The sequence below is a fragment of the Hibiscus syriacus genome, unplaced genomic scaffold (genome assembly GCF_006381635.1).
Source record: "Hibiscus syriacus cultivar Baekdansim isolate YM2019G1 unplaced genomic scaffold, ASM638163v2 tig00000298_pilon, whole genome shotgun sequence".
In the NCBI taxonomy this organism is placed as follows: domain Eukaryota; kingdom Viridiplantae; phylum Streptophyta; class Magnoliopsida; order Malvales; family Malvaceae; genus Hibiscus; species Hibiscus syriacus.
In genome coordinates, this window is record NW_024061778.1 from 1 (window position 1) to 26,067 (window position 26,067).

Consider the following 26,067-nt stretch of genomic DNA (forward strand, 5'->3'; position numbering starts at 1 on the left):
GAATTTGTTTGCTGTCTTCTCGTACATAGTGCCAAGTTGCCAACCATACTAGTACAGGGTCTGACAAGTCCAACTTAATCTTATATAGGGTTGACTCATTTCAGAAAAGAAACTTAAAAGAACATAACTAGCTTGTATTTGTCTGATATTAACTGGAGTTTAAACACACTCCAATTACTTTATTTTGTTCGAGTATTCTTCCATCTGAGCTCGATCACCGAGCAATAACTGTAGCACGAAGCCAAAATAAAAGATCCCAGAATTCATACAACTTCTTTCAAGATGCTTGATGAAGTACAATGGTCCAAGCATGTAGTACAATATAGGGTAAGCTCATGCGTGTATATGCTTTATAAGATTACTTGTTCAAGCAGCTGCGTCTGATACTGGTTATAATTGCAACTTGCAGACCATGGTGGATTAGGCATTAGTGCCAAAGTAGCGGTCGCCAAACTCACCCAAGCCTGGTATAACACTGAATTGCTCATTAATGCATCATCAATATCTGAAGTACCCATTTTAAGCGACTGGAACCGTTTGCAAACACAATGGATTTCTTTAGGTGCCTGTGGATAAAAGAAAATTAGGAATGAGATCAAGTGTTGAAAAATCGGGTAAAGAAAATGAAAGAACACAACAATTTTAACGAGGTTCAGTAATGTGCTTACGTCCTCGGTGCCTTAGGCAGCGCTAGAATTTTTATCAATTCAATGTCTCATAGGTTTATTTATATCTCCTTTTATAATAAATAAACCTTGATACATATTTACAAAAATAACCATGTACCATACCGCAGGGCCGTAGCCGCCGCACTCCCAATCCACATAATCGTAATACCCACTACGAGACTTTCTTGGTATATTTATGAGCCATACCTAACAAATCTTCACCTTGGCGAATATCATGCCCCTTAGGAACATTCAATGTGGGGGGTTACCTTACTTCTTTAACAACTTGAAACACTCAACAAGTCCAAGCAAATGCATGAACTTCTCTGTCGTAATTGGCTTGGTGAACATATCAGCGGCATTCTCATCAGTATGTACCTTCTAAAACAAATCTCTCCAGATGCAACCAACTCTCTGATCTTGTAAACCTTACTCATATGCTTAGTTCTAGCACGATTTACCTGATTCTTAGCCAATGAATAGTACTTTGATTATCACAAAGCAACTGAACTCCACCTTGCTGAATACCCAACTCCTTCACTAAACCAGTAAGCCTAAAGCTTCTTTTGCAGCTTTAGCCGCTGCCATGTATTCAACTTCAGTTATAGATAATGCCACAACAGATTGAACAATAGACTTCCAACAAATAGGCCCTCCACCAAGAGAAAGACATATCCTGTCGTAGATCTTCTATTATCCAAGTCCCCTACATAATCTGAATCCACATATCCTACAACCAAAGGATTATCCCGTTGATACTAAAAATAATTCCATGTCCCACAGTACCCTTTAAGTACTAAAGATCCACTTGACGCTTCCCAATGTTGCTTACCAGGTTTAGACATGTACTTACCAACTTGACTAACAGTATGAGCCAAATCAGACGTACATACCATTGCATACATCAAGCAGCCAACAACATTAGAATACGAAACTTTTCCATATCTTCATCTTCCTTATCTGTCTTAGGGAACTGTTCTGATGAGAGCTTAAAGTGATTTGCCAATGGAATGCTCACTGGTTTTGCGCAGCTTATCGCAAACCTTTCTAGCATTTTCTCAATATAACCCTGTTGAAATAGCCACAGTTTCCTTGAGTCTTTGTCCCTGTAAATTTTCATTCCATGAATTTTCTTTGCAGCACCTAAATCTTTCATATCAAATTCCTGACTCAATAAGTTTTCAAACCGATAACATCATCCATGTTCTTCGCATCAATTAACATATCATCAACATACTAACAGAAAATAAAAAAACCATCAAGGCTCTTAACATAGACACAACAATCATACTCACATCGCTTGTAGCCAATCTTGATCATATAGGATTTAAACCGTTTGTAGCATTGTCTCGGAGACTGTTTCAACCCGTACAAAGATTTCTTCAATATGCAAACTAAATGCTCGTTTCCAGGTTGAGTGAAACCTTCAGGCTGCTACATATAGATATGCTCCTCTAAATTACCATGAAAAAAAAACAGTTTTAACATCCATCTGCTCTAAATGCAAATCCCAACTAGCCACCAATACAAGTATTGCTCGGATTGAAGTGTGTCTGACCACAGGAGAAAAACTTCATCATAATCAACTATTTTATGTTGTGAAAACCCTTTTGCTACCAATGAGCCTTGAACTTCTCCCCCTCTTTTTCTGTTACTGCTTATTTCTTCTTATACACCCATTTGCAACCAATCGGCTTCTTACCCTCAGGAAGGCGAACTAACTCCCATGTACGATTGTGATTCAAAAACTCCATCTCCTCAATAATGGCAGCCATCCACTTGTCGTTTCCTGACTAATAACAGCATCATGAAAAGTAACGGGATCATCACTGCTAACAGTAAGTGCAAAAGAGACCAAGTCTTCAAAACTCAATCTGTTCAGAGGCTTTATATTCGTCTGTCTCACCCTGTCTCTGGCGAGACTATAATCCTGCAAATCATCCGTAGTGGAACCACCAGAAGTCGGTTGAGAAGTTTCTGTTTTCTCAACTGGAAACTGCTCAAAATCCACCACTGTCGTGTCTTTCTTCTGCTGTAACATGGGTTGTTCATAAAAAAGAACATCTCTACTTATCACAATTTTCTTCGCAATTGGAATCCAGAATTTGAATCCTTTGACACCTTTCTTGTAACCAGAAAAATGAACTCCTTCGATTTTGCATCAAGTTTGGATCTCTCATCAGCAGGTACATGCACATAAGCAAGACAACAAAAAATCCATAAGTGATCAAAAGTAACATCATGACCAGTTCATACCTCTTCTGCAACTTTCTCATCCAATGATGCCCTTGGCGATCTATTGATAAGATAACACACCATGTTAACAGCCTCAGCCCAGAAGTGTTTGGGAAGCCCCACATTCAACCACAAACATCTGACTCTTTTATTCAACGGCATGCTCATCCGTTCTGCAACACCATTCTGTTATGGTGTCTTGCGCACTGTAAAATGCCTCTTAATCCCATGCTCCTTACAGAAGTTTAGAAACTGTGAATCTGTGTACTCCGTACCATTGTCAGATCGCAAAAGCTTGATTTTTCATCCTGTTTGGTTTTCTACCTCAGTTTTCCACAACTTGAACTTCTCAAAAACATTAAACTTTTGTTTCAAAAAAAACACCCAAACTTTCCGTGAAAAATCGTTAATAAAAGTAACATAATACCTAGATCCAAAGACAATGTCGTGGAAGGCCCCCACACATCAGAGTGCACATAATTAAGATCCCTTCAGTTGTGTGCTTCACAGTCTTGAAACGAACTTTAGTCTGTTTACCAGAACACAATACTTGCAAAAATCGAGCTTACAACTTTAACACCATGCAACAGATTTCTTTTATGTAATTCAGCCATACCACGTTCACTAAGATGAGCAAGACGAATATACCACAGTTTGGTAGTATCATCACAGGACTCAACAGAATGAACTCCACTTACAACAGTACTCCCTAACAATCTGTAAATATTCCCTGCATTCATCTTTCCTTTCATCACAGTCAAAGCTCCTTTAACAATCTGAATGGTTTTCCTATCCTCGTCAGCCTTAGGGATAAAACCATTCTTGTGCAAAGTACCCAGAGAAATCAAATTCTTCTTCAAATCTGGGATATGTCGAACACCACACAACATCCGAACAGAACCATCATACATCTGAATTCTGACATCACCAATACCAATAATATTGCAACATCGATCATCACCCAAATAGACAGAACCAGAATTAACCGACCTGTATGTCGAAAATTATCCCTATTTGGCATAATGTGATAAGAACATCCAGAATCAAGAATCCAAGCATCCGTCAATTGAGTCGTTGAAATAGTGAGCGTATCACCCTCACTACAATTAGAATTGTCATCCTAGACCACATTCACAGACTTGGATGAGTCATCACTCTTCTCATCAGTCTACTTTTTCAACTTCAGATAGTCTCGCTTCATATGTCCCGCCTCTTTGCACTTGTAACAGTGAATTGTCTTCTTATCCCTAGATTTGGATATGAAATTCCTCTCCCCAGACCATGCCTTCTCTGGCTTCCGTCCACGGTCTCGATTACCCTTGACATATAAGCTATCAGCTTGAGAGTTTTCCCCTACATTCTGCTTCTGCTGGTTGTGAGCCAACAAAGCTGCAGTAATCTCCTCAACTTTGATAGTCTCTTTCCCATATGTAAGAGTAGTCACCATGTGTTCGTAAGAGGGAGGCAACGAACACAACAAAATCATCGCTTTGTCTTCATCCTCAATTTTCACATCAAGCCGAGCCAAATCATAAGCGATTTGATTGAAGACATTCACGTGTTGTGCCAAATCATGATCATCCTGCATCTTCAGCCCATACAGTCGCTGCTTTAGATACAATTTAGTCATTAAGGATTTGGACATAAACTGACTTTTCAACTTCTTCCAAATTTCATCTGGAGATGACAGATGCATGACGTGATACATGACCTCGTCCGCCAAACATAATCGTATGGTTCCTGCCGATCGCTGCTGCAATTCTTCTCAAGCTTCCTCCTCCATCGACGCCGGCTTTGTAGGTCGGTCGCAAAGCCTTCAGGATCCCTTGCTACACCAACAGATCTTTCACCCTTGTTTGCCATAATCCGAAGTTACCCTGACCATCGAATTTTGCAACTTCAAATTTTGCTCCTGACATCTGATGTCAATTGTTGAATAATCGGGAAAAGAAAATGAAAAATACAAAATTTTAACGAGGTTCAACAATCTGCTTACGTCATTGGTGCCCTAGGCGGCGCTAGAATTTTTATTCAATTCAATGTCTCATAGGTTTAGGTTACATCTCCTTTTATAATAAATAAACCCTGGTACATATTTACAAAAATAACCATGTATCATACTGAGGAGCCGTAACCCCCGCACCCCCAGCCCATATAATCGTAACCCCCACTACGAGACTTTCTCGGTATATTTATGAGACATACCTAACATCAGGACATATCAAGAGCTGAAAAAGAAACGTGAAAGGAATGATTGGTCGATGATTTTGCAGCCAACGATATGAACTCACAGAGATGAGGTTCAAAAATATAATACGAGATTGTGGAACTCCCTTTTATATGAGTAGTTCGATTGCTTGGTTTAGGAAGATAAATCTTATCTTAATCATACACATTCCACTACATATATCAAGATATATTCAATAACAGTCTTTATAGTGTAACCAGTTACGGAGCATGTTTAACTGTATCACCATAAGCAATGTTATGACCATCACATAACAATCCAAGACATATCCTCACGTTGGGTCAATCCAATATATTGTTCTCTGACAATATAATCATGTATCTATTTTGACATCTCGTTGTCATTGACATATCGTTGTCATCAATGAGTAACATATTAGTCTTAAGCGTATTATTATTGTTTATGCCCATAATAAAATTTGACTAGAGATTTTTTAATAATAATAATATTATTATTATATGGGTTTTATTATCTTTTAGTTTATGTCAAACACATATTTAAAACTGAAAATAATAGTGACAATGCATTTATTCAATAAAATCGGTAAATAAAATATATCATTACAATCATCATATGATTGGTTTTTAAGCATACTCTATCTAACTTAAACAAGATCTTCTATCAAATAATACAACAAACCATACCGATGCCTGATTGAAAGCTTACGTTCTAACAATGGAAACGCCACACAACTTTCAGTAAAAATCAACTCCATTATATACATTATTTTGAAAACCGGACCAGACCGGCCAGTTCAACCGGGAACCGTTGCCTAGTCCAGTTCAAACTAAACCGGTTGAACCGCTATTAGTGAACCGGCCAGAACCGTTGAACCGTTCGAACCGGACCGGCTGAAAACCGGAAAAAACCAGCAATTTTGTTTTTTTTTTAAAAAAAAAATTAAACCAAACGACGTCGTTTGTTAAACGAGCCAAGTCGAACTCGAATATTGCTAAGCTCGACTCAAACTTTAAAAGTAAGCTCAACTCGACTCAAACTCACGATCTAAAAATTATCAAGTTCAACTCGAACTCGAAATATAATATTGAAACTTGAACTCGAAAAGGCTTGAACTAAAAAAAATTTAGAAGCTCGATTGAAGCCTAAAATTCGAGCTTGATTGAAGTGAAAGAATAGTTCACTCTATGCTCACCAAAAGGCTCCATGATTTTGAATGTCAAATTACCTCTATTATTTATAGAAGTTAGTTGGGATGCTCTTCTATGTTTCTTAGCCATGTGGATTGTTTTGTTCTCATATTTTTACTCTTTAGACTTTTGGGATGTTCTTCTATGTTTCTTAGCCATGTGAGATTGTTTTTTTAAAAAAATTAAACCAAACAATATCATTTTGTTATGATTTTTTAGCCCCAATTTTTTTAATTATAGTTATATAATTATATTTATTATTTAATATGCTTTATCTTAAATATTATGTTGTAGTTAATTTGAATCATTTTGTTTCACTTGATTTTATGGTTTTTAACTCATATATATTATGACCTGCTTTGAATATGACTTGTGATATACAAAATTATTTTTTTATTAAATATTTTTTGTATTTTATTTAATTTTTTAAATAAATATGACGTCGTCCGGTTCTTTCAATCGGTCAGACCGATTCGACCGGTTGAACCAATGAACCGATAGCATGACCGGTTCGCTAATCAGTCCGGTTCGCTAACCGGTCCGATTCTGAAAACCATGATTATATAACGTTGCTGAAAAGAAATAGCATGTTCCAAAGGTGAGTGGACTGTTAATTGTTTCTGTGATAAGACATCTTACGATTAACAGAATTCCATCATTCTTGTTGGACATCTCCCAATTGTAGGCAGGAAGTTTCCATGAATGAGAGAAAAACTGACACTGTTATTTCATTAAACATACCTGTAGGTGTTACTACTTGCTTTTCAGTGAACGGAAAATGTCCAAAGACCATGCTCCGCCACCTAAATCAAATTCAAAACAATTATATTCTTGTTTTAAAAACGCTTACAGAAACAAAACACAGTATACGTAATATAAAAGCGGAATGTACCAGACGAATAAGCCGATTTGAATAGAAGACAAAATCATGTTTAGAAATGTCCCGGTCTCTAATCAGTGTTTGCATTCCTCTAATCTGAACCATAAGTATTTCATTAGACCTTTTTTTTCTAATTTTGAAATAAAAAAGAAGCTAAGACAAATTACACATTAATCTTGGAATAAGTTTTGCAAGTGGGATATCATGTCTGTCTACTGAGAAAACTATACTCCAGGGAGACGCATTCACAAGAAGTTTTGCACAAAATTTTCTTATTTTAATCTTTCATTTTGTCCAACATGATAGAAACTATCCAGACATGCCAATTTTCATTACCCAGATACAATATATGTGGCACCATTCTGTCATCACAGTTAACTGATAATTGACGTAAATATTTTAGGGTGAATGGCACGTGAAGAGTCGGAGATGAACATAGTACAGATGAAAAGTTCTATGCCTTCTATTAACGAGCAATGGCAACTAATAACAGATATGAGTTACTCTACTTGATGAAACTAGTAACAACAGAAACAAGAAAGAGATAGACTATAGTACATACCTGAAATGTTGACTGGATTACATTTACATTGGGATATGTTTTGCAGAGATCATGCTGACCTAGCTTAGTGCGGGTACGTTGCACAATTACATCAATGGCAACATGATTATCACCTCCTTGAGGGATAATGACATCGGCATACTTCTTTGATGGCAGCACAAAATCATCAAATGCAGGCTTGACAAACTTTGCATACTGCACAGTATTGCATTGTACTTATCAAAATGTTTGAAAAAGCTAAGTAAAAGCAAACCTAACGTTGCATATTCATGGTAAGTACAAATCTAACCCCAGGGATCTGTACCAGGGAATCAAAAAGTGGAGCGCAACCGCAATAGCGGCCGCTATTTCGTAATAGTGCCGCCGTCTGAAACCGCTAATTGAAAAAATTACGGTTGGTGACGGAATCACAACAATAACATTTTTTTGCGGCCGCAATTTAGCATGTAACGGCAAATAACGTCAATAACGGGTCGCTATTCCCGTTATCCACAAGTTTTCGCATAAAAGAAACCCACTGCCATAGCTTGCTCTCATCATCAAAATAGAGCAAATATTAAAGAGAGAAAAAAGCAAGCAACGCCAGAGAAAGTGAGTAAGCCTCTTACCAATGACTGAGAGCTGGTCGATAAGCAAATGGGTCTTCGTTTTTATGCTCATTCATCTTCTTCACTTGCTGAATATGGCTGTCACTTTCCTCCATTTTTTGAAGCTCTAATTTGCATTGTTTATGGATTATGTTTTCTGGGTTTCTTGCTTTTGTTTGAGAATTACATGCTGCTTTTGGGACTTTCTATTTTTTTTTTGGGTACTCTCTGTATGTGTTTGCTGATGAGGATTGTTGAAGTGTTGTCGTGGAGAAGAAGACAAAGACTTAGTCTAGGTCAAGGAAATGATTTGGGCTTGGGGTTCAATTTGGGTGAATATTTGGGTATTTTAATTTTTGGGTTGTTAAAGCAATGGACCGTTTATAATTTGGATTTGATGTTGTTTTTTGGTGTATGGATCTTGTATTTTAAATTAGATTAAGAATTCAATTAAAAAATGTGGTAAACTTGTTACCGTTTATAAGTTAGAAGCATATGTTGTTACCTTAAAATGTATGATGGAAAAATGGGTCACCAAGTATAATTATTATATTTTAGGATAAATTGTGCGAATTTTAAAAAAAATTCACGACCGCGACACCCGTAGTGACCGCGATTGCATACGTTATGTCCGCAACCGCGATAAACGCGACTGACAACGTGACCGCGAACGCTATTTAAATCCATAATCTGTACACTTCCACGAATATTTTCTCGAAGTTCTAAATTAGAAAGCAAATTATGATATAGATGGGCTTACTTGTTCAATAACAGAATTTACATCCCTACCCCTCTCATCTGTATCTCGCCTTATTCGACGAGCAAGTCTCACATCAGCATCTACAATATGTTGCCAAATAAAATAGCGACCGCTACAACCCATCAGAGCAAGAAAGAAGAAAAACATGCTCGGAGAATTTTTTTCTTGAGTTTTTTCAAATAAATTATTATTTTAAGTTTTTTATTTTTTGAAAATTTACAAGTTGAAATGTGTCCATAATAGTTAAATTTAACTGTATGCACCTAAATATGTACAGTTGAAAATGTTAAGCATCGATTTTTATTGAAAAATTCTTTAAGTACCAAAAGTTAACTTAAAATATAGTTTGGACAATTATTTTTACATCAAGCTTTGTTTGGGATTGCGTCTCCAAAACAGCTTTTCTAACGCCAAAACATCGTTTTTCCAATTTTTTGGTTTGAGTCAATAATCACATTTCAAACGTGAATTTTAACTGAAAATGAGTTGTTTGAGAATGTTTTAGTATTTCAAACGGAATTTTAGACCAAAATACTTCCATAAACATCTCAAATGACCCTTCAACCTAATTATAATTATAATAAAAAATACAAATTAAAGATCATTTCACATACATTAGATGCTTTTATAACATAATGTTCCCAAGCTTTATAGTAAATAAAAATGTTCCCTAGTTTTTTCCCTTTTCAAAACAGTAAATAAAGCAGAAAATTGAATAATAATGGAGAAAACATAAGAAATATGATAAAAGAATGAGCCGTAAAAGCCCCAGAATGAGTGGAAGCTGGCATGGAAGGAAAAGTGAATAATAATGGAGAAAGTAATGGTGTAATCGGCGTTGGCACATGTGAAGGTGCTGGTTTTATCTTCATGCCCTGGTCGCAATGGCCTAACGTTCCACAAGCGAAGTAACGAGTGCCCACCTTGTTGAGTTTCACGACATTGTCTCATCCCCTAAAAATTTAAAATTATTATATATTTTATATTTTATTTATATATTTTTATTGAAATTTATTTTTATTCTTTAGAATTTTATAAGTTCGCCTCTTCTTAAAATTTTATAACTTCGTCCTCGTTAACATAAAATTCTGCATCCGCCCCTGGTTGTTTATGTTTTTGGTGCCCATTGATATTCTCAGGTTGCATTTTTCGAACCCCTCGCTACCGAGCTCGATTACAGTGTGTAACCCTGAAGGGTACTCAAAACTGTTGCCAAAAAAATACTTATCCACCAGAGAACTTATTATGACTACAAGATACTGTAACGAATGTTGTAGCAGTTCAATGTTATGAGTATCAATGTTATATGTATCAATGGTGAACAGAGTTAATTAAAGCACGTTATGTTGAGATTGATATATGTGTAAAATAAGTCATAGAAGTTTAAACAAAGCTAAGATGGTGATCCGTTCAACAATGGGGACTTTTCCTGTAAGCAAAAATATTCTAAACAGAGAATAACATAGAAGCTGAAAGCCCGTAAACCACAATTCAGATTTTTAAACAGAAGATACCAACATATGTATATATAATACTTTTCGTAAGCCATGTATTTACTGTAATGCTTTTTACATAGCATTGAATCTGAAAATCCAATAAGTAACAATGATTCCCCAAGGCTTTGTTAAATCCAACAAAACTTTCATGTTATCTTGCGAGTACGATCTCTGGGACTCGAGTTCCAGGCTACTTCAACCTAAGTGTAGGGATATCGATGGTAATTAAGGCTTATAATTTACGTCCATTGCAGGGTTCATTTTCTTCTTCCTCTCATTAAAGCTACCGCACGAAACCAAGCTAGGAAAGCAACATTGCGTGGACCTAAGAGGTTCTCCATTCGCAGTCCTTTCACTACTGCACCAAGAGTTAGCCCGAGAGACACGAGGAGTGCCATCAGCGGATTTCGGAGGTAGTATGTCTTGGATTGTTGGTTTGACTTTTAGCTTTCCGTTGGGAGTGTCCTGGTTGATCGAGGTATTCAGCTCATTGACATCATGATCTTCTTTAATGTTGTCACGGAATAGATCGGCTAGCTTGTTTTTCTTTCCTGGTGATATTTCCGAAGCTGAACCGGGAGATCCTTCCTCAGTGGCCTTGAAAATTCTAGGTGCCCCGGCAGAGAAGCTATTATGATGAACGGGGGTATTACCACGAGATGGAGTGAAATCTGCTCACAGATGTACAACATATGGATCAGAGAAACATGTTAACTAGAAACCAATTTCTGAAATCCAAACAAAGAACACAGAAAATGGCAATGGAGATGGCACAATGATATTCCAGCAGTAGTAAACAGAGAAGTCGATCTTTTACTCATTAAACACCCAAGGAACAAGTGTTGTATAAGCATAAAAATAAGAGTGCAGTAGGAAACCGAAGAAAAGAAATGAACAGATATGGAAATTACATATGCTTGCTTTACGAATTAATTCAAATATTTCTAACATCCTTACCACCATTGACACTGAAGAAATCGTCATCACAATCTGAATCCAGGTATGCTCGGGAGTCGAAAAAAGTTTCATCTTTACTACCTGCAAAAATGAAAAATCAATGTTGAGCATTGACATCATAGAATAAATCTAGAAATTAGATAGAACTGCATATAGACATTGAATTCCAATCTTGAAAAAGAAGAGATTCAACACCTAGAGAAAGCAGACAAGAAAAATAAAACAAAAAATTTGAGAAACGCAGTATCCAAGTCCTCCAAACGACCTCAATTTGGTAGTAAAAACATACCAGCAGTTCATTTCTACATAAATGAACTTCACATTCCCACTGTCAAGATGATCAAAATCGACAGCGACGGTACATGATATAAGAGACAACCAGACACACACACAGAAAAACGATTTGCAGACAGAAGAATGTCATCCCTATGATATTTTACTGGCATTAACATCAATATCAGTAGTCCTGTGATACACAAGCCAACTGTATTGAATTGGACATATAGTAAGGGACCACAACAACATAAACGGAAATTGTTTGCGTTCTGAAGAATATCATCACTACGATATTTAACTGACATTAACATCAATACCAGTAGCACTGTGATACATAGCCAGCCAACATCGTTGAATTGAACACAAATTCTACATATAGGTATAGTAAGGACCACAACAACATAAACACAAAAATGTCTATCTTGTGAGTTTTGTTACACCCATAAGAAAAGCTTGCTTAAAACCATTTGCCCTTCCTTAAACAGTGGTCCATCCATTGACCAGCTTTTCATCAAGGGCAGCTAAATCTACCACATGATGCACTGCTGAAAATATGGAAAAATGAACAGAAAATGGGCCCTCTGAAAGATGAATACCTTAAAGAATCAGACAAATTGTCAAGAACTGAACTCTAATCCTAAATAAATTAATTAGAAAACAAATTAGAAGTAAAACTACTACCATTGAGGGGGAGGAGGGAAGTCAAAGAAAGGATCTAAGTAATCTGAGAAAGAGAAGGAAATCCTAAAACTTAAGCTAAGAAAAACCGGAAATTTGAACAAAGGAAAAAAAATGAAAAGGCACCATATTTATCTCATAATCAACAAAGTCAAAAAACCAATTTCATTAGGCACACATCCATGGCAGACATTGATACAAAAATAAGTAGATCACTTGAAAGCAAGATCAATATACTGATAGGAAAAAAACTTTGATAAACTTTGCATCGAGTTAACATCTCATATCGTCAAAGCAAAGCATCATCTACAAATAGAAATAGAAGGAAACGCCATTGAAGATTGGAAAAAAAAAAAAACAACAACAACAACAAAGATTCCCTTTGCCTCATAACCAAGGAAACTATCCTCAACTTTTCAAAAAAAAAAAAAAGGAAACTAGCTTCAACAATGGTTTTATATCAAACTATCAGGGAATCAATCTACATAAAATTTTGAAAGTAAAGAAAGATTGGGATTTGGGAGTGGAATCACCATTGGCAGCATCGGGTTTCTCCTTAGCAGACGAAGGTGGGAAGATGAGATTGTCTGTTTTAGACCCAAAAGAGAGTCCAACTTTTATGGCTGACTCTTGAGAGCTCTTATGCAGCGATGCACATGAACCCATCTCTTTAGTTTTTCTTTCTTTTTTTTTGGGGGGGGGGGATATCTCCAACTCTTTAGAACCTCAACATCAGCTTATGAGAAAAACAGAGAGAAGCAGAGAAAATATATAAATACTTTTCTTCCTTTTCAAGGGTATGGAGACTGCAACACCCAAAGGCATAAATGGGAGAGGGAGAGGGAGAGGGAGAGGGAGAGGGGGAGAGAATATAGCGTTTTATTTGCGTTACGCTAAACGAGTAGAAAATGGGAACGCCCCTCCTGAACACAACAATAACCATAAGCAAAGCAATGCAAGGAAGGTGTTGCTTTTTAACCAATTATTAAAATATATAAATGATGTCTTGATTATTTATATATTTTAAATTATTTTTATTTTAAAAAAATTAACGATCATCTAATTTAGCTGTTGATCAATTGATTGAAATATATTATTCGATAGGGATGGAAGTATGACCCGAACCTGACGGGGAAACCCGAAACCCGGTCAAGTTCGGGTCGGGTCGGGTTGAATGATATCGGGTTTAGGAATTTTTTTCGGGGATTTTTTTGGGTCAGGTTCGGAGAAAGGTATCCCTGCCCCGCCTCGCCCCGATTATATATATATAATATTTTATATTTTTTATATTAATTATATATAAAATATTTTTGGGTTCGGGGACGGGGCAAAAAAAAATCCCCGACGGGGCGTCCCGATAAAAAACTCGTAGGGGATCGGGTCGGGGTCGGGGATTGGGATTTATTTCGGGTTCGGGGACGGGGAGAGCAAAACCCGCCCCGAACTCGACTCGTTGCCATTCCTATCATTCGAGTATTCATATATTTTAAATTCATCTTTTTTTGTTAAAAAATTAACTATAGTCTGATTGTGACGTTAACTTGCTGATTAAGATATGATAAAAATCAATTTTTTAATGATGTTTACTGGAACCACAGTTGCTTTCAAGCACTGACTCAACCGTATAATATTTCAAGCATTGATTCGATTACATAAAATAAACAAAGAATCGATTCATAAAATATACCTCAAACGATTTTTGGAATAAGATATTTTATATCTCAATCAATAAGTTTATGACTAGTTCCATCCGTCAAATTTTTAACAAAAAATGGCGAATTTGAAATATATGAATAGTTAAGTAACTATTTTGTAACTTTTAATAGTCAAGGGTAGGACTATAAACGAGCCGAGTAGAGCTGGAGTATTGTTGAGCTCGACTAGAACTCGAAAAGTTTGAATTAGGCTCGACTTGACTCGAAAACTCGCGACCTAAAAATTATCAAGCTTAGCTCGAACTCAAAATATAATATTAAAACTCGACTCAAACTCGAAAAGGCTCGAACTCAAAAAAATTCAGGAGCTCGATTGAAGCTCGAGACTCGACTCGATTCAAGCTCGATTCAAGCTTGAACTCGATTTAAGCTCGAACTCAAACTCGAATTTGAATCTAAAAAAATCTTATATTACATTTAAAAATATATTTTTAAAAATTTATAATTATCAATAATGTATTTTTAATATATTTTTAATAATGTAATTTTAAAAAATATAAAATTATAATATAACATTTTTTTCAAGTAGCTACCGAGCTTTTCGAGTCGAGTATTAAGTAGCTCATTTTAGCTCGTTAAGAATTCGAGCTCGAATTCATTCGATTTGAGTATTTATCGAGCTTTGACCGAGCCCTAGTCGAGGGACTCAACAAAATAACGGATATATATATATATATATATATATAAAAGATAATTAAATTGGTTTTTTTTTTTTGAAGATAACATCATATTCAATAGCAAAAGTCAATCCAGCACAAACCAAAAAACCATATATTACCAGACAAAAGCTCAAAACAGCAAACCAGCTACAACCCACAATCTGCAGCAAGGGAAGGTACGATGAAAGGAGGAGCAGATTGCGACCAGGTTTCAGTCAGCCGGTTCGTAGAACCTTCCCTTGCTAAGGCGTGAGCAATATCATTACCCTCCCGACCAATGTGCAGAAAACAACAGCTGTGGAACATCCTAGCGAGAGAGTGAATATCCGCCAGAATTGGCCCACTGTAGGAAGGGTCCCTTGATCTGGAAGAAGCACGACGGATCCCAAAACAAAAGGATCCATGGCATGGGAGATGAAGCTTGAACGCCCAAAGATAAACTGCCCAGCATGGTTACGGACCACCACACCAACTCCACCAAACAGTGCATGCCGATTGAAAGCCCCATCAAAGTTGATTTTAATGACCCCCGGAGAAGGCGGCCGCCAAGATCGAGAGACTGGTGCTAGAACCCGATTTAGTGGAGATGGCAAAGTAGATAGCGAGGAACAATACCGTTGGACAAACCAGAACACATCCGGGGCAGTGGGACCACACCAGTGTGCAGGTGAATATTGCGAGCATAGTACTAAATTGCAGCTGTAAAGTAGCGTACCATTCGCATCGTAACGTGTTTTTTGAGATTACCGCGACGTAATATCGACACAACGCGATAAGAAAATCGTATCACGATTGTTGCAGTAAAAAATTGTTACGTAATACCGCAACACGCTATAAATTGCGTTGCAATGCCGTAACAAACTTTAAATTATCTGAAATATAAAATTACATAGATGAATTGTTCTAATTTAATTCTTAAAACCGGATTATAAATATATATCATTAATAATATCGTAATAGTTATGTTTAAAATTAGTTACTTAAATTTGAATTAATTAAATTATTTATTAAAGTTATTTTAAAAATAAATTAATTTAAATTTAAATTGAATTTTTCTCATATCTAAAATTGACGTGATTAATTTTAAATTAAATTTTTATATTAACATTAAGTATTATAATTATATGTTTATTTATTATTATATTGAAAAATAATTGATTGACGATGGAGTAAAAATTTCATAATGATTTACATTCTACTGGTACGCTATAAAACTTTTTAACTTAAATTGTGATATCTTGTTTAGACATTTATTATGTTATTTTTTATGTAGGATATTTTCTAAATCCACAATTTCTATACATAGACAATTTTACAAGTGAAGTGATTCGTGAAAATATAAATAGAGTTAGAAATGTCATACAGAGGATAAAATCCAACTTGAATCATCAAATTCTTGCAATGAACCATGTATGTATTTTATATAATTAAATTATTTGAAAAAAAACTCATAAATTATCCTGTTTAAACTACTAATTCATTTATTTTCTAGTTATTGCTATATCGAGACAAAATGGATTCTTTTGGAACACCATTAGCTCAAGCTGTAATTTTGAAGACTAACATTGATAAACAAAAAAAATTTATCATTAACTATGAAAATTGTGCACCGCAACCTCAACGCATTATTGTCAAAGTTTTGAGTCAAACAATTTCATCTTCAAATTGTGAGCGTAATTGGAGTACTTTTAGTTTGATCCATACAAAGAAGAGAAATAGACTCAAGCATAAAAAGCTTCAAAAATTGGTTTATGTCCATTATTATATGAGGTTGAAGCTAAGACACATGCAAAGAAAAAGTGCACAAGAATTAGAAATGGATTTTAATCCAATTAATATTGAAAATATTTTTGAAGAAGATGACCTACTGAATGCATGGATTGAAGAAAGAGAAAATGCTACACTTGATAAGGAACAAAATTTCTCATGGTTGTTTGAGGAGTTAATAAAACTGATGAAGAAACTCAATGTGAAGATATGAACATTTAACCTACTCCATCTAATGAGGAAAATGTTCAATTATCGACGTCAAGTTATGATGTTGATGATGACGACGATGATGGTGGTGGTTGTGACAATCATGGTGATATGAACAACTAAATTGCACTATAAAGTAAAATAGTGCAATTTAGTTGTTAAATTGAAATTTTGGGAAATTGGGGGTCAAAAAGAAAAATTGAGAGATGATATTTTTATGATTATGTAATAATATTCAAATAGAGATGAAGGAGTGACATGAGTGTAATTTTGAAAATTCATTAAGGGTAATTTTGGTTTTTAGTCCAAATAAATAAATAAAATTCATTTTTATTATAATCTAAAGGTAAGTGGGAGATTTTTTCTGAAGAAAACTCACGAAAGATTCCTTCCTTCTTCAGCTATTGCCAAACTCCATAATAGGTAAGTGATTTTTTTTTCATTTTTGATCCAATTTAATGAGTTTTGGGACTAAGATGTGAAATAAGAAAATTGCCTACACTAAATTCTCTACAAATTGATATAAGTATTGCTTTATTTCATATTGAAATGTGAAAATGGGTATTTATGGTAGATGAAGGGGAAGTTGATTTTGATTGAGTTAAGGTTAAATTTGGATGTTATGAGTGTTGTGGAGTTATAATTAAGCATGTAAGTCGACTAAATATTGGTTGGAATGATGGGTTTAGCGATTTGGCTAGTGATGAATTTGTTAGGAACTTGGTTGAATTTGATTTGTTTTGCTTTAAATTTGATTAGAATGGATTGGAAATGGTGTGTTGAGGATGAAATTGTGATTGAATCAAAATGGGAGCCATTAGGGGATATATTACAAAGTTTCGGCCGAAGGAGAAATTAAAGGATAAATTTTGTAAAAATTTTATAATGGTCTAGATTAAGTGTAAGAATGATTTTAGATGCTTGAAATGATGTTTGGAAACTAAATTGGATCTCTGTTAAACCTTAAGGGACCTTTTCGCATAGTAGGACAATTTAAAGGGGTAATGTGAACATGTTGATAAATTAATGTTCTATGCTGAAATTTAGTATTAGCACATTGAATTGGACTGATTTGGAAGAGTTTATAAGTTTAGTAGTTCAATTGTAAGTTGAAGGAAGTTTGGTGGTGAGATGATGAAGTGGTTAGGGACATTTTACAAAGTTTGGAAAATTTAAAGGATTAAGATGCAAGTTTTGGAAAGTTGGGATACAATGCTGGAAATTATAGTTAGAATGTTAGAATATTGAATTTGGATCGATGTAGAAAGTTTCACAAGATTAAGAAAGAGAAATTAGTTTCGAATATATATATATATATATATATGTATATCGCTTGCTTTTTTAGGAAATTGTTTGAATATATATGATTATTATATTAGTTAAAGTACTAATGTATGTGAATTGTTTATATGCTGGAAATCGATGATCGAGTAGTTCATGATTATAGTCGAGATCAAAATGAATCGGATACGAAGGTTATAAAGATGATCGTAGGATAAACTAGTGAGGCACCAAGTGAGTGCAACTTACTTATTTTTTTATTCGATATAAGGACGGCTTGCGATGAGTTAACCTCGAAGGTTTTTGAACAATTTGAATTATTTTATGAAATACCTTTATACTGATTTACTAAATGGTTTTATATGATTTTGGGTATGAATCACCCAAATTGTTTTATTCGATATTTTATTTCCTAGCATGAGAATATTTTTGGGTATGAACTTCCCAGATCTGGTTTTATAAGAATTGTTTTATATTCGATTATATGGATGAATTGTTTTAATATGCAAATTAATAATTGATTTAGAATGAAGTCCATTGTATGAAAATGAGGGTTAGTGGTACAATGGCATGCCATGAGATGGAGTGAATCTGAATATGTTTCTGATATATGACACCAATATGGATCACTCGTGGTCTGACTCGGCGTACCTTAATGGTGCACGAGGTGGAGTGATTCGATGCATCTGGTTAGCTTTATATGTGCATTATATGGCACCAAAATGGGTCACTCGTAGTCTGAATTGGGTGCCTTAGTGGTACACGAGGTGGAGTTACTCGGTGCAATCTGTTCTGACAATAAATTTGTAAATAGCGTGCTTACTCGTTATCTGATTCGTGTATCGCGCATTCTCATGATAATACAGTGGGAAAATGTTTGATATGAATAAAAAAAGTATGGATTTGAAACGATCATCTGATCTCATATAGAAAAGTACAGTTTTGCAATGATATAAACTGAAGTAAAAAAGTATCGATCTAAAATGACAAAATACAGTCTGAATTACAGATTTTTATAATAAGTTCTTATCACTAATTGACAACTGATTTTATACATGTTTTATTTTATTAATGTTTGTATATGATATTGTTTGTTTTATACGTTAAATGTTTTATTTATTTTATTTTACTTGGTTGCTTCACTAAGTGAAAGCTTAGCGTGTGAGTGTTTTACACATGTACAAACTAGATGGAAAAGTATGGAGCGCATCAACATCATTTTCGAGGAATCGGTTATGTTACCAAAATCAGTAAGTAAGAACATCATGTCTGTTAATTTATTTGGTAGTGACATGTATATTAAAGAAGTTTCTAGCTGTTCTGATTCGTTTGTTTAAGATATTTTTGTTTAAATTATTAATGTTTGGTTTTCCAAAAGACATTATTAATTATGAATATTAGTTTATTAAATCGTAATTATTTATGATAGAAATGATTTTCAAATCAGATAATTTTCTGGCAAATTTGATTTAAGATATGATACAATACAAAACTGCCTAAAATATTATATGAATTGAATCAAATTTTGATATTTAGATATTAAATTATGATTTTGTGTGATTATTAGCTTTAAAATAAAGAAATGCATTTTGAAATTTTAAAGAAATAATTTTTTACCTGTTTTCAAATATTAAATTTTTGTATGATTGATGTGACATCTTTGACTCGTATATGGTTACGTATATGGGTTAAGAGTGTTACAATTTTTGGTATCAGAACTACAAGTTTAGCCGATTCTCAACCTAAACTAAAGAGAAAACGTGTTAAAAGCATATACATGCCACTAGGATGTATGAATTATTGATCTGGTGTGATTAAATGATTCGATGAATAAGGCAGAATTTTTTAGGTGATATAGTATATGAATAAATTCGATAGTGTAATGATATAGTGAGAAATGTCAGTGTTAGTGATATTATTTGATATTTCAAAAAGAAAGATCGGAATCGTTCTTAATTTAAATAAACTAGAGGAAACTCTAATTTACTATTCCATAAAGGTTAGTGTTGTACAAAATTTGTTTCATGCTGCAAAAAAAAAAATTTGTTCTGCTAACTGGTGAAAAGTAAATTGAGACGAGATCACAGTTCACACAATTGGAAAACAAGGATATCAATTTAGAGAAATGTTCGATTAGAATTGAGTTCAGAATATTGAGTGGCAATTAAACGTTATGGGGCCAAAAAGGCAAGGATAAGTAACGTATAAGTCGCTATCGAGGATTTGGAATAATTTCGGTTACAAATTATATATTTTTGTTGTTAGGCTCTAATAGATGGTTGTTTAAAGTTAACGTTTCAGAAAGGCTCGAAAAGATTTCGAGATTATGACGATTGAGAAAGAGTGTCGAGAAAAGGGAAGATTTTATGGGAAACAATCATGATCGTTAAAACGATTAATCTCCACGATTAGAATGTGGAAAACAAATCATATCGATAAAGATCGCTTAATAAGGATTGACCATTATAATAGACATATTATGGAAAATGATTTCGAATTTGTTTTTCAATCTAAAAATCTTATAAATATGATGTTCAAAATAAACATTACATTTGTAAAAACAAAGCAGATGATGGAAAAAAATTCGAGTTATAATCGATGGTTTTAAATTTATTGCAAATTTGTTAGTTTCAATAAAAAAAAATCTAATATAATTTTTCGAAGAGAGGTAATATAAATTTGTTAGTTTATTACTCTCGACGTTTACTCAATAATTAAAGGGTTTTTGTTGAAACTTAAAGCTGGAAATGAGTGCTGCTTAGTGATCTAACGAGTGGCCATAACACAATTAATCCCCATTATCTCGTAGCTACTTGTACCTTAATAACACATGTAAATCAGCGGGACCAACAATAATCTGGATATCTCGTTGAGTGTAAATTTAATATCAAAAGAATTGAATACAAAATTAATTACTTAAAACTCAAAAAATTGAAAGTTTTTATTTATTTATTATTCAAGTAATCTCTTTAAGAATTGTAGTAAGCAGTTTTTTTCGTAAATTAAAAATATTATATATCCTAAACCACTTACCTGCTTTGGTAATTTACCTACTAAATATGACTTTTTGGATTATTTGTCCCTTCGATGGTTTGATCTCGGCTTGGACACACAGTAGTGAAATTTAATACAAACATTATCCATTTAATAAAATTTAAAAATAATATAATGAGCACGGTGAATTTGAGGTCAAAGTTACGTCATCAGTCTCCCTATTGTGTATAAAACTAGATTCCTCTTTAAAAAAAGAACTAGAACTAAGTCTCATTATTGTGCATAAAACTAGAATTAATTCATGTATTTTAATTTGTTTCAATTTTAGTTTTTTTGTTTTTTTTTATTTTAAAATTTTAATTCTAACTCAAATAATATAAATACAATATGATTAAAATATAAATATTTAAAATTATCAATTTGAAAGATAATACTTAATTTTTTTTTTGGTAATCCAAGAATCTAAAACTAGCTTAAGCAATTCAAAGGCCTAGGCCTGAAGCATCCTCTTAGAGTCTTGAGATAGCATCCCAGGAGGCTTTGAGTAGATCTTCCCTTCAAAATCATCCATTAGAATCGTCTTTGTCAAAGTATTGATAAATTTCCAAAAGAATTATCATTTAGGATCTTTTTACCTATATCAAGCTTGAATTTTAGCATCATTAAGATCATATTAAGATCATTGTAGGCAACGGTGTATTCGCTGCACTCGACGATCCTGGGCAACACCATCTTGGAAACTCTTCAGTGCCTTGGCTTGTCGCGGTTCTCCCATACGAACTGCTTGCCTTGGCTTTTGCCTCATGTAACTTCCCGATCTTTCACGCCATAGTTCACATCAACTTGGTTGCTTTTCGACGCCTTCGCTTGCTCATGTCCCCCCATAAGGACTCAGCCTCCCATAATGGCTGTGCTTGCTTCGGCTCTTGCCGCCAAGTGATGAAATGGGCTAACACGCCCACAAGTGCATCTCTTCCGTAGGAACTCTTTCCTACAAGTCTTGATTTGCCTCGATTTGGACCTCCTTGTCCCTTGCGGCAAAGTCTTGGATCCCATCCAAACTTTGTTCCATCCGCGTTAAGAGTTAGGTCTTGCCCGACCTACACTCACTTAAAATTGCAAATCAAGCTCACAAGAACACAAGAATAGTGTTGAGATGTACCTTCCCCTCTGATTAGTTGGCATTTACTCAAGATTTTTGCGTCAGCCCTTCTTGCTCAATGAAGTCTGACACTCCCCGCATTGAACCCTTGTCATTGGAGTTCTTTGCGCGCCTAGGCCTATCTAGGCCATGGCTCCCTCTATGACAAAAAAGATAAATTACTTATTAAGTCACCCATTTATTATTTAGTTACTATTTTGATCACTCAATTATTATTTATTTTAAATCACACTTAATGTTATATTTTGGTTATGTTTTGGTGTCTCATCTTTAAAAAATTAGCATTGATGTTGATGTATCATCATAAGATAATATCATGTTATGACTGAAAAATAATTAAAAAAAAGGTCATGTTAGCATCATTGTTATTTTGTAACGGTAAGTTATCAATATATATATATATATATTCTCTTGGATAAAAAAATTATTATGTTTATATTGGTAAGCCTATAAAAAATTTGGATTCGCCACTGATTTTCAGTTTATTTTATCATATTTTGCATTATTTGCATCATGGGAGTTAGTTGGTGGAATTTGGGTTGATTTTCATATTTTATGTTGAAATCTGGTATGTTGATGCTATGGAATTGCTCCATGTTGTAGGTGATGTTGTGTTGCGATGTTGCGTCGAATCATTAAGTAGAATTGCCAAAAACTACTGAATCACCAGACGGTTATAGAACATTCTAGAATAGGGATAGTTGGTGCGATAGATGTAAAAAGGCCTAAAAAATTAGAAAACGTTGATTTTTTCTATTGGATGAAAGATTGACTTTGTTAGCCTATAAAAGGGAGTGAAGATCACACATTTCACATCTTTTTCTTCTTCATCATCTAATTTGTTTTCCACAAACCTACCTTCCGAGAGCCATGGTCCCCTAAATTCGTCGCTAGGACATACAATAGTAGTTGGGGGAGCAACATCATGTAGCAATGATGATCATCGTGAAATTCAACTTCTATTTTCATTTCTTGTTTTGAAAGAGTGAAGTGACAATTATAAAGTTTGTATATGTTCTTATTTTAGGATGTTATTTGGATTTGAACACAACATGTTTGATTAAATGTTTCTAATTATGTTTATGCTTAAACAATGATTTTATGTGTTGTAGCTTTACTGAGATAATTTTATAAATGAAGTTATCTTTAATATATGTGATTTTGATGATTTTTAGAGATGAAAGTTATTAATATTGCATGCTACTTTCTTACAACTTTGGTATTTTCAAAAGTAGAGTTAGCATATAGAAATGTGTGCTATCAATAGTTGATGCTTTGTTAACTATTTGATTACTAGAATTGGTGAAAATTGATTCTAGTTGATTAAGTATTGTTAATCATTGCACATCGTATGATAGCATTGTTACGTCATTATTATAACGAGAACTGCCAAATGACATTTGCATTTGTTAAGCCATTGATATGTTTGCTCTCCTGAATGTTACTGCACTACATGGCTTCTTCATTCTGATTTTAATCTTTTATTGCCTTGTTTTTATTTTTCTCGTTTCAACATACATATCTATTTTACATCTATTATCTCTTTTATATATATCACAACAATTCTAGTGCAACATTTGCTCTCTGTGGGTTCGATATCAAATACACTTAGTGTATCAACTTTACTACATGATATACAACACGAGCACTTACGTTAAATGTTGTAGTAACATTCGTAGCATCAAGTTTTTTACGTTGTTGTGGGGGAGCAATGGTAATGTATTAGAGTTTTTTTTTCTTTTTAACTTTTACTAACTTTGTTTATTTTCAGTTTATAGATACTTTCTTCTTAACTTAGTGTTGCTGGTGCATGACCCACAACAATAATTAAGACTTAGAGCCTTTCGGTTTCGAGATAGAACGAAGACTTCATAGACCCAATAGACAAGAAAACTATAATCAAACAAACATGAACGTTGGTGTTGATAACAATGTTTTACCATCATTGCAAAATGGTGATGATGACTTACCTACTAAAAATTGAGTACATCTGTCGAATTTCTACAACATTGATGACTGTAACAGGCTATCCGTGAGAATGTTGTGCCAACATTAGACAATCTAAATCATGGCATCATAAGACCAGTCATCCATGTTGTCCACTTTGAGTTGAAGATCGTATTGTTCCAAATATTGCAGTCAACGAGGTAGTATAGTGGTCCATTTAATGAAGATCCTAGAGCACACCTTAGAGCATTCATAGAAACGTATGATTATTTTATACATGAGGAAGCCTTGAAGTTGAAGTTGTTTCCTTACTCTCTTTTTAAAAAAAGCTAAAGTATGGCTCAATTAGCTGCCACCTAATGATATAACATCATGCAATGAGCTTGCCTAAAAATTTTGTTGCGTTACAACCCTCCCAACATTAATGCTAAATTAAGGAATGATCTTATATCATTCAAGAAAATAGATGAGAGAATCTATATGAAGCTTGGGAGCGTTTCAAATATTTGTTGCGCAAATGCCCAATGCATGGTTTCCAGCATTTGACACAAATAGAGGTGTTTTACAATGAATTGAATATGCAAACAAAAAATGTTTGTTAATGTTTCTTCCAATGAAACATTATTGGATAAGACCTACAATAAAGACTACGACATCTTGGAGATGATATTCAACAATGACTATAAATATCCCAATACGAGGATTATGTCAGGTAGATGCAATGTTGCAGCATTGGACAATGATGCTATCAACAAACTAACCTCACAAGTTATAACATTGGTTGAAATAATGAAAAATATGTAAAAGTATAGGGGTATGTATGAGGTAAAGTTACAATTATTCTCTGTTGTGTTTACTGTGGAGAAAATCATAATTTCGAGGAATGTCACATGGTGATATAACATTTAGGAATGAGCTTTCCCAAAATTTTTGCTACGTTTCAACCCTCCCAACATGAATGCTAAATTACTGAATGATCTCACATCATTCAAGCAAATGGAGGATGAGAACCTATATGAAGCTTGGGAGCATAGTCTATAATGGCGATCATAGTCTCTAATGGCGATCATAGCCTTTTTAGGATTGTTGTAGTCTTTTTAAGACTGTTGGGGTCGTTATCGTTTCCTCTTCTAACATGGGTTCAACATGGTTAGTATTTGGGGGTTCTGTAGGTGGTGAGAGAGGACACCACTAGTGGGACAAGGTTTTGAGCGTTCTCTACGTTTTGCATATTTTTCATCTACACTATATAATTTGTAACACCCAAAAATTGGGTTAAATTGATATGTTTACAAATTTATGAATCTTTTTTACGAATTCTTTTAATTTCTAAGACCTAGGTTATAATTAACCTATAAAGCTAAGGTAAATATACCTAAACACCTTATGTTAAATTTCCAATTTTTCTAATTTGAGAAAAAATCGTTGCTCATACTTTTTTCTCTCTCAATTTCTCTTTATTCACAATACATTTTTAGTTTTTTTTGTTGATTTATTGATGTTCAAGCTGTTGTAATTCTCACCTCCTACATCTTGTTATTCATTGTGTCATTCTCGTTCGTCTGGTATCCTTGGGTTGTCATTTGTTGGTAAATGGTAAAGGTTTAAATTTTTTTGTTTCGTTAAAAACCCTGATTTTGACGTTATTTTTTGCAAACCGACCACGATATGTTATTCCCTATGCATCAAAATATAATTCTAGAAATTTTCATCTTAAACCAGTCGCCAAAGGACCCTCCACGTGCCCCCACGTGTCCTTATACGTGTATGAGAGTGATTTTGTTGGTTCAACCTTGAATCGGTCTGACTGAACTGATTTGAACTGGCTAACCGAATC

General features: G+C 34.3%; 1 protein-coding gene, 1 non-coding gene and 1 pseudogene across 3 annotated transcripts; all 3 read right to left on the reverse strand.

Annotated features, from left to right (window-relative positions):
• Positions 1-362: 362 nt before the first annotated feature.
• LOC120159892 lies at positions 363-9,211 on the reverse strand (annotated as a pseudogene).
• A 1,401-nt stretch (positions 9,212-10,612) lies between these two features.
• Positions 10,613-13,184, reverse strand: LOC120160000 (uncharacterized protein At3g27210-like). 2 transcript variants are annotated; one of them, XM_039170543.1, is made up of 3 exons: positions 13,029-13,184; positions 11,542-11,622; positions 10,613-11,255 (listed from the first exon to the last, which is right to left on the reverse strand). In XM_039170543.1, exons 1-3 carry the CDS (start codon positions 13,159-13,161, stop codon positions 10,810-10,812), a joined length of 660 nt encoding a protein of 219 aa, XP_039026474.1. In that variant the 5' UTR covers positions 13,162-13,184; the 3' UTR covers positions 10,613-10,809. The 2 variants fall into 2 exon arrangements, with proteins under 2 accessions (XP_039026474.1, XP_039026433.1); XM_039170502.1 differs by having other exon boundaries at positions 12,981-13,180.
• An 11,475-nt stretch (positions 13,185-24,659) lies between these two features.
• On the reverse strand, positions 24,660-24,765 carry LOC120160265. The gene has a single exon (XR_005519427.1). It is a non-coding gene; the product is annotated as a small nucleolar RNA R71 (small nucleolar RNA).
• Positions 24,766-26,067: the final 1,302 nt, after the last annotated feature.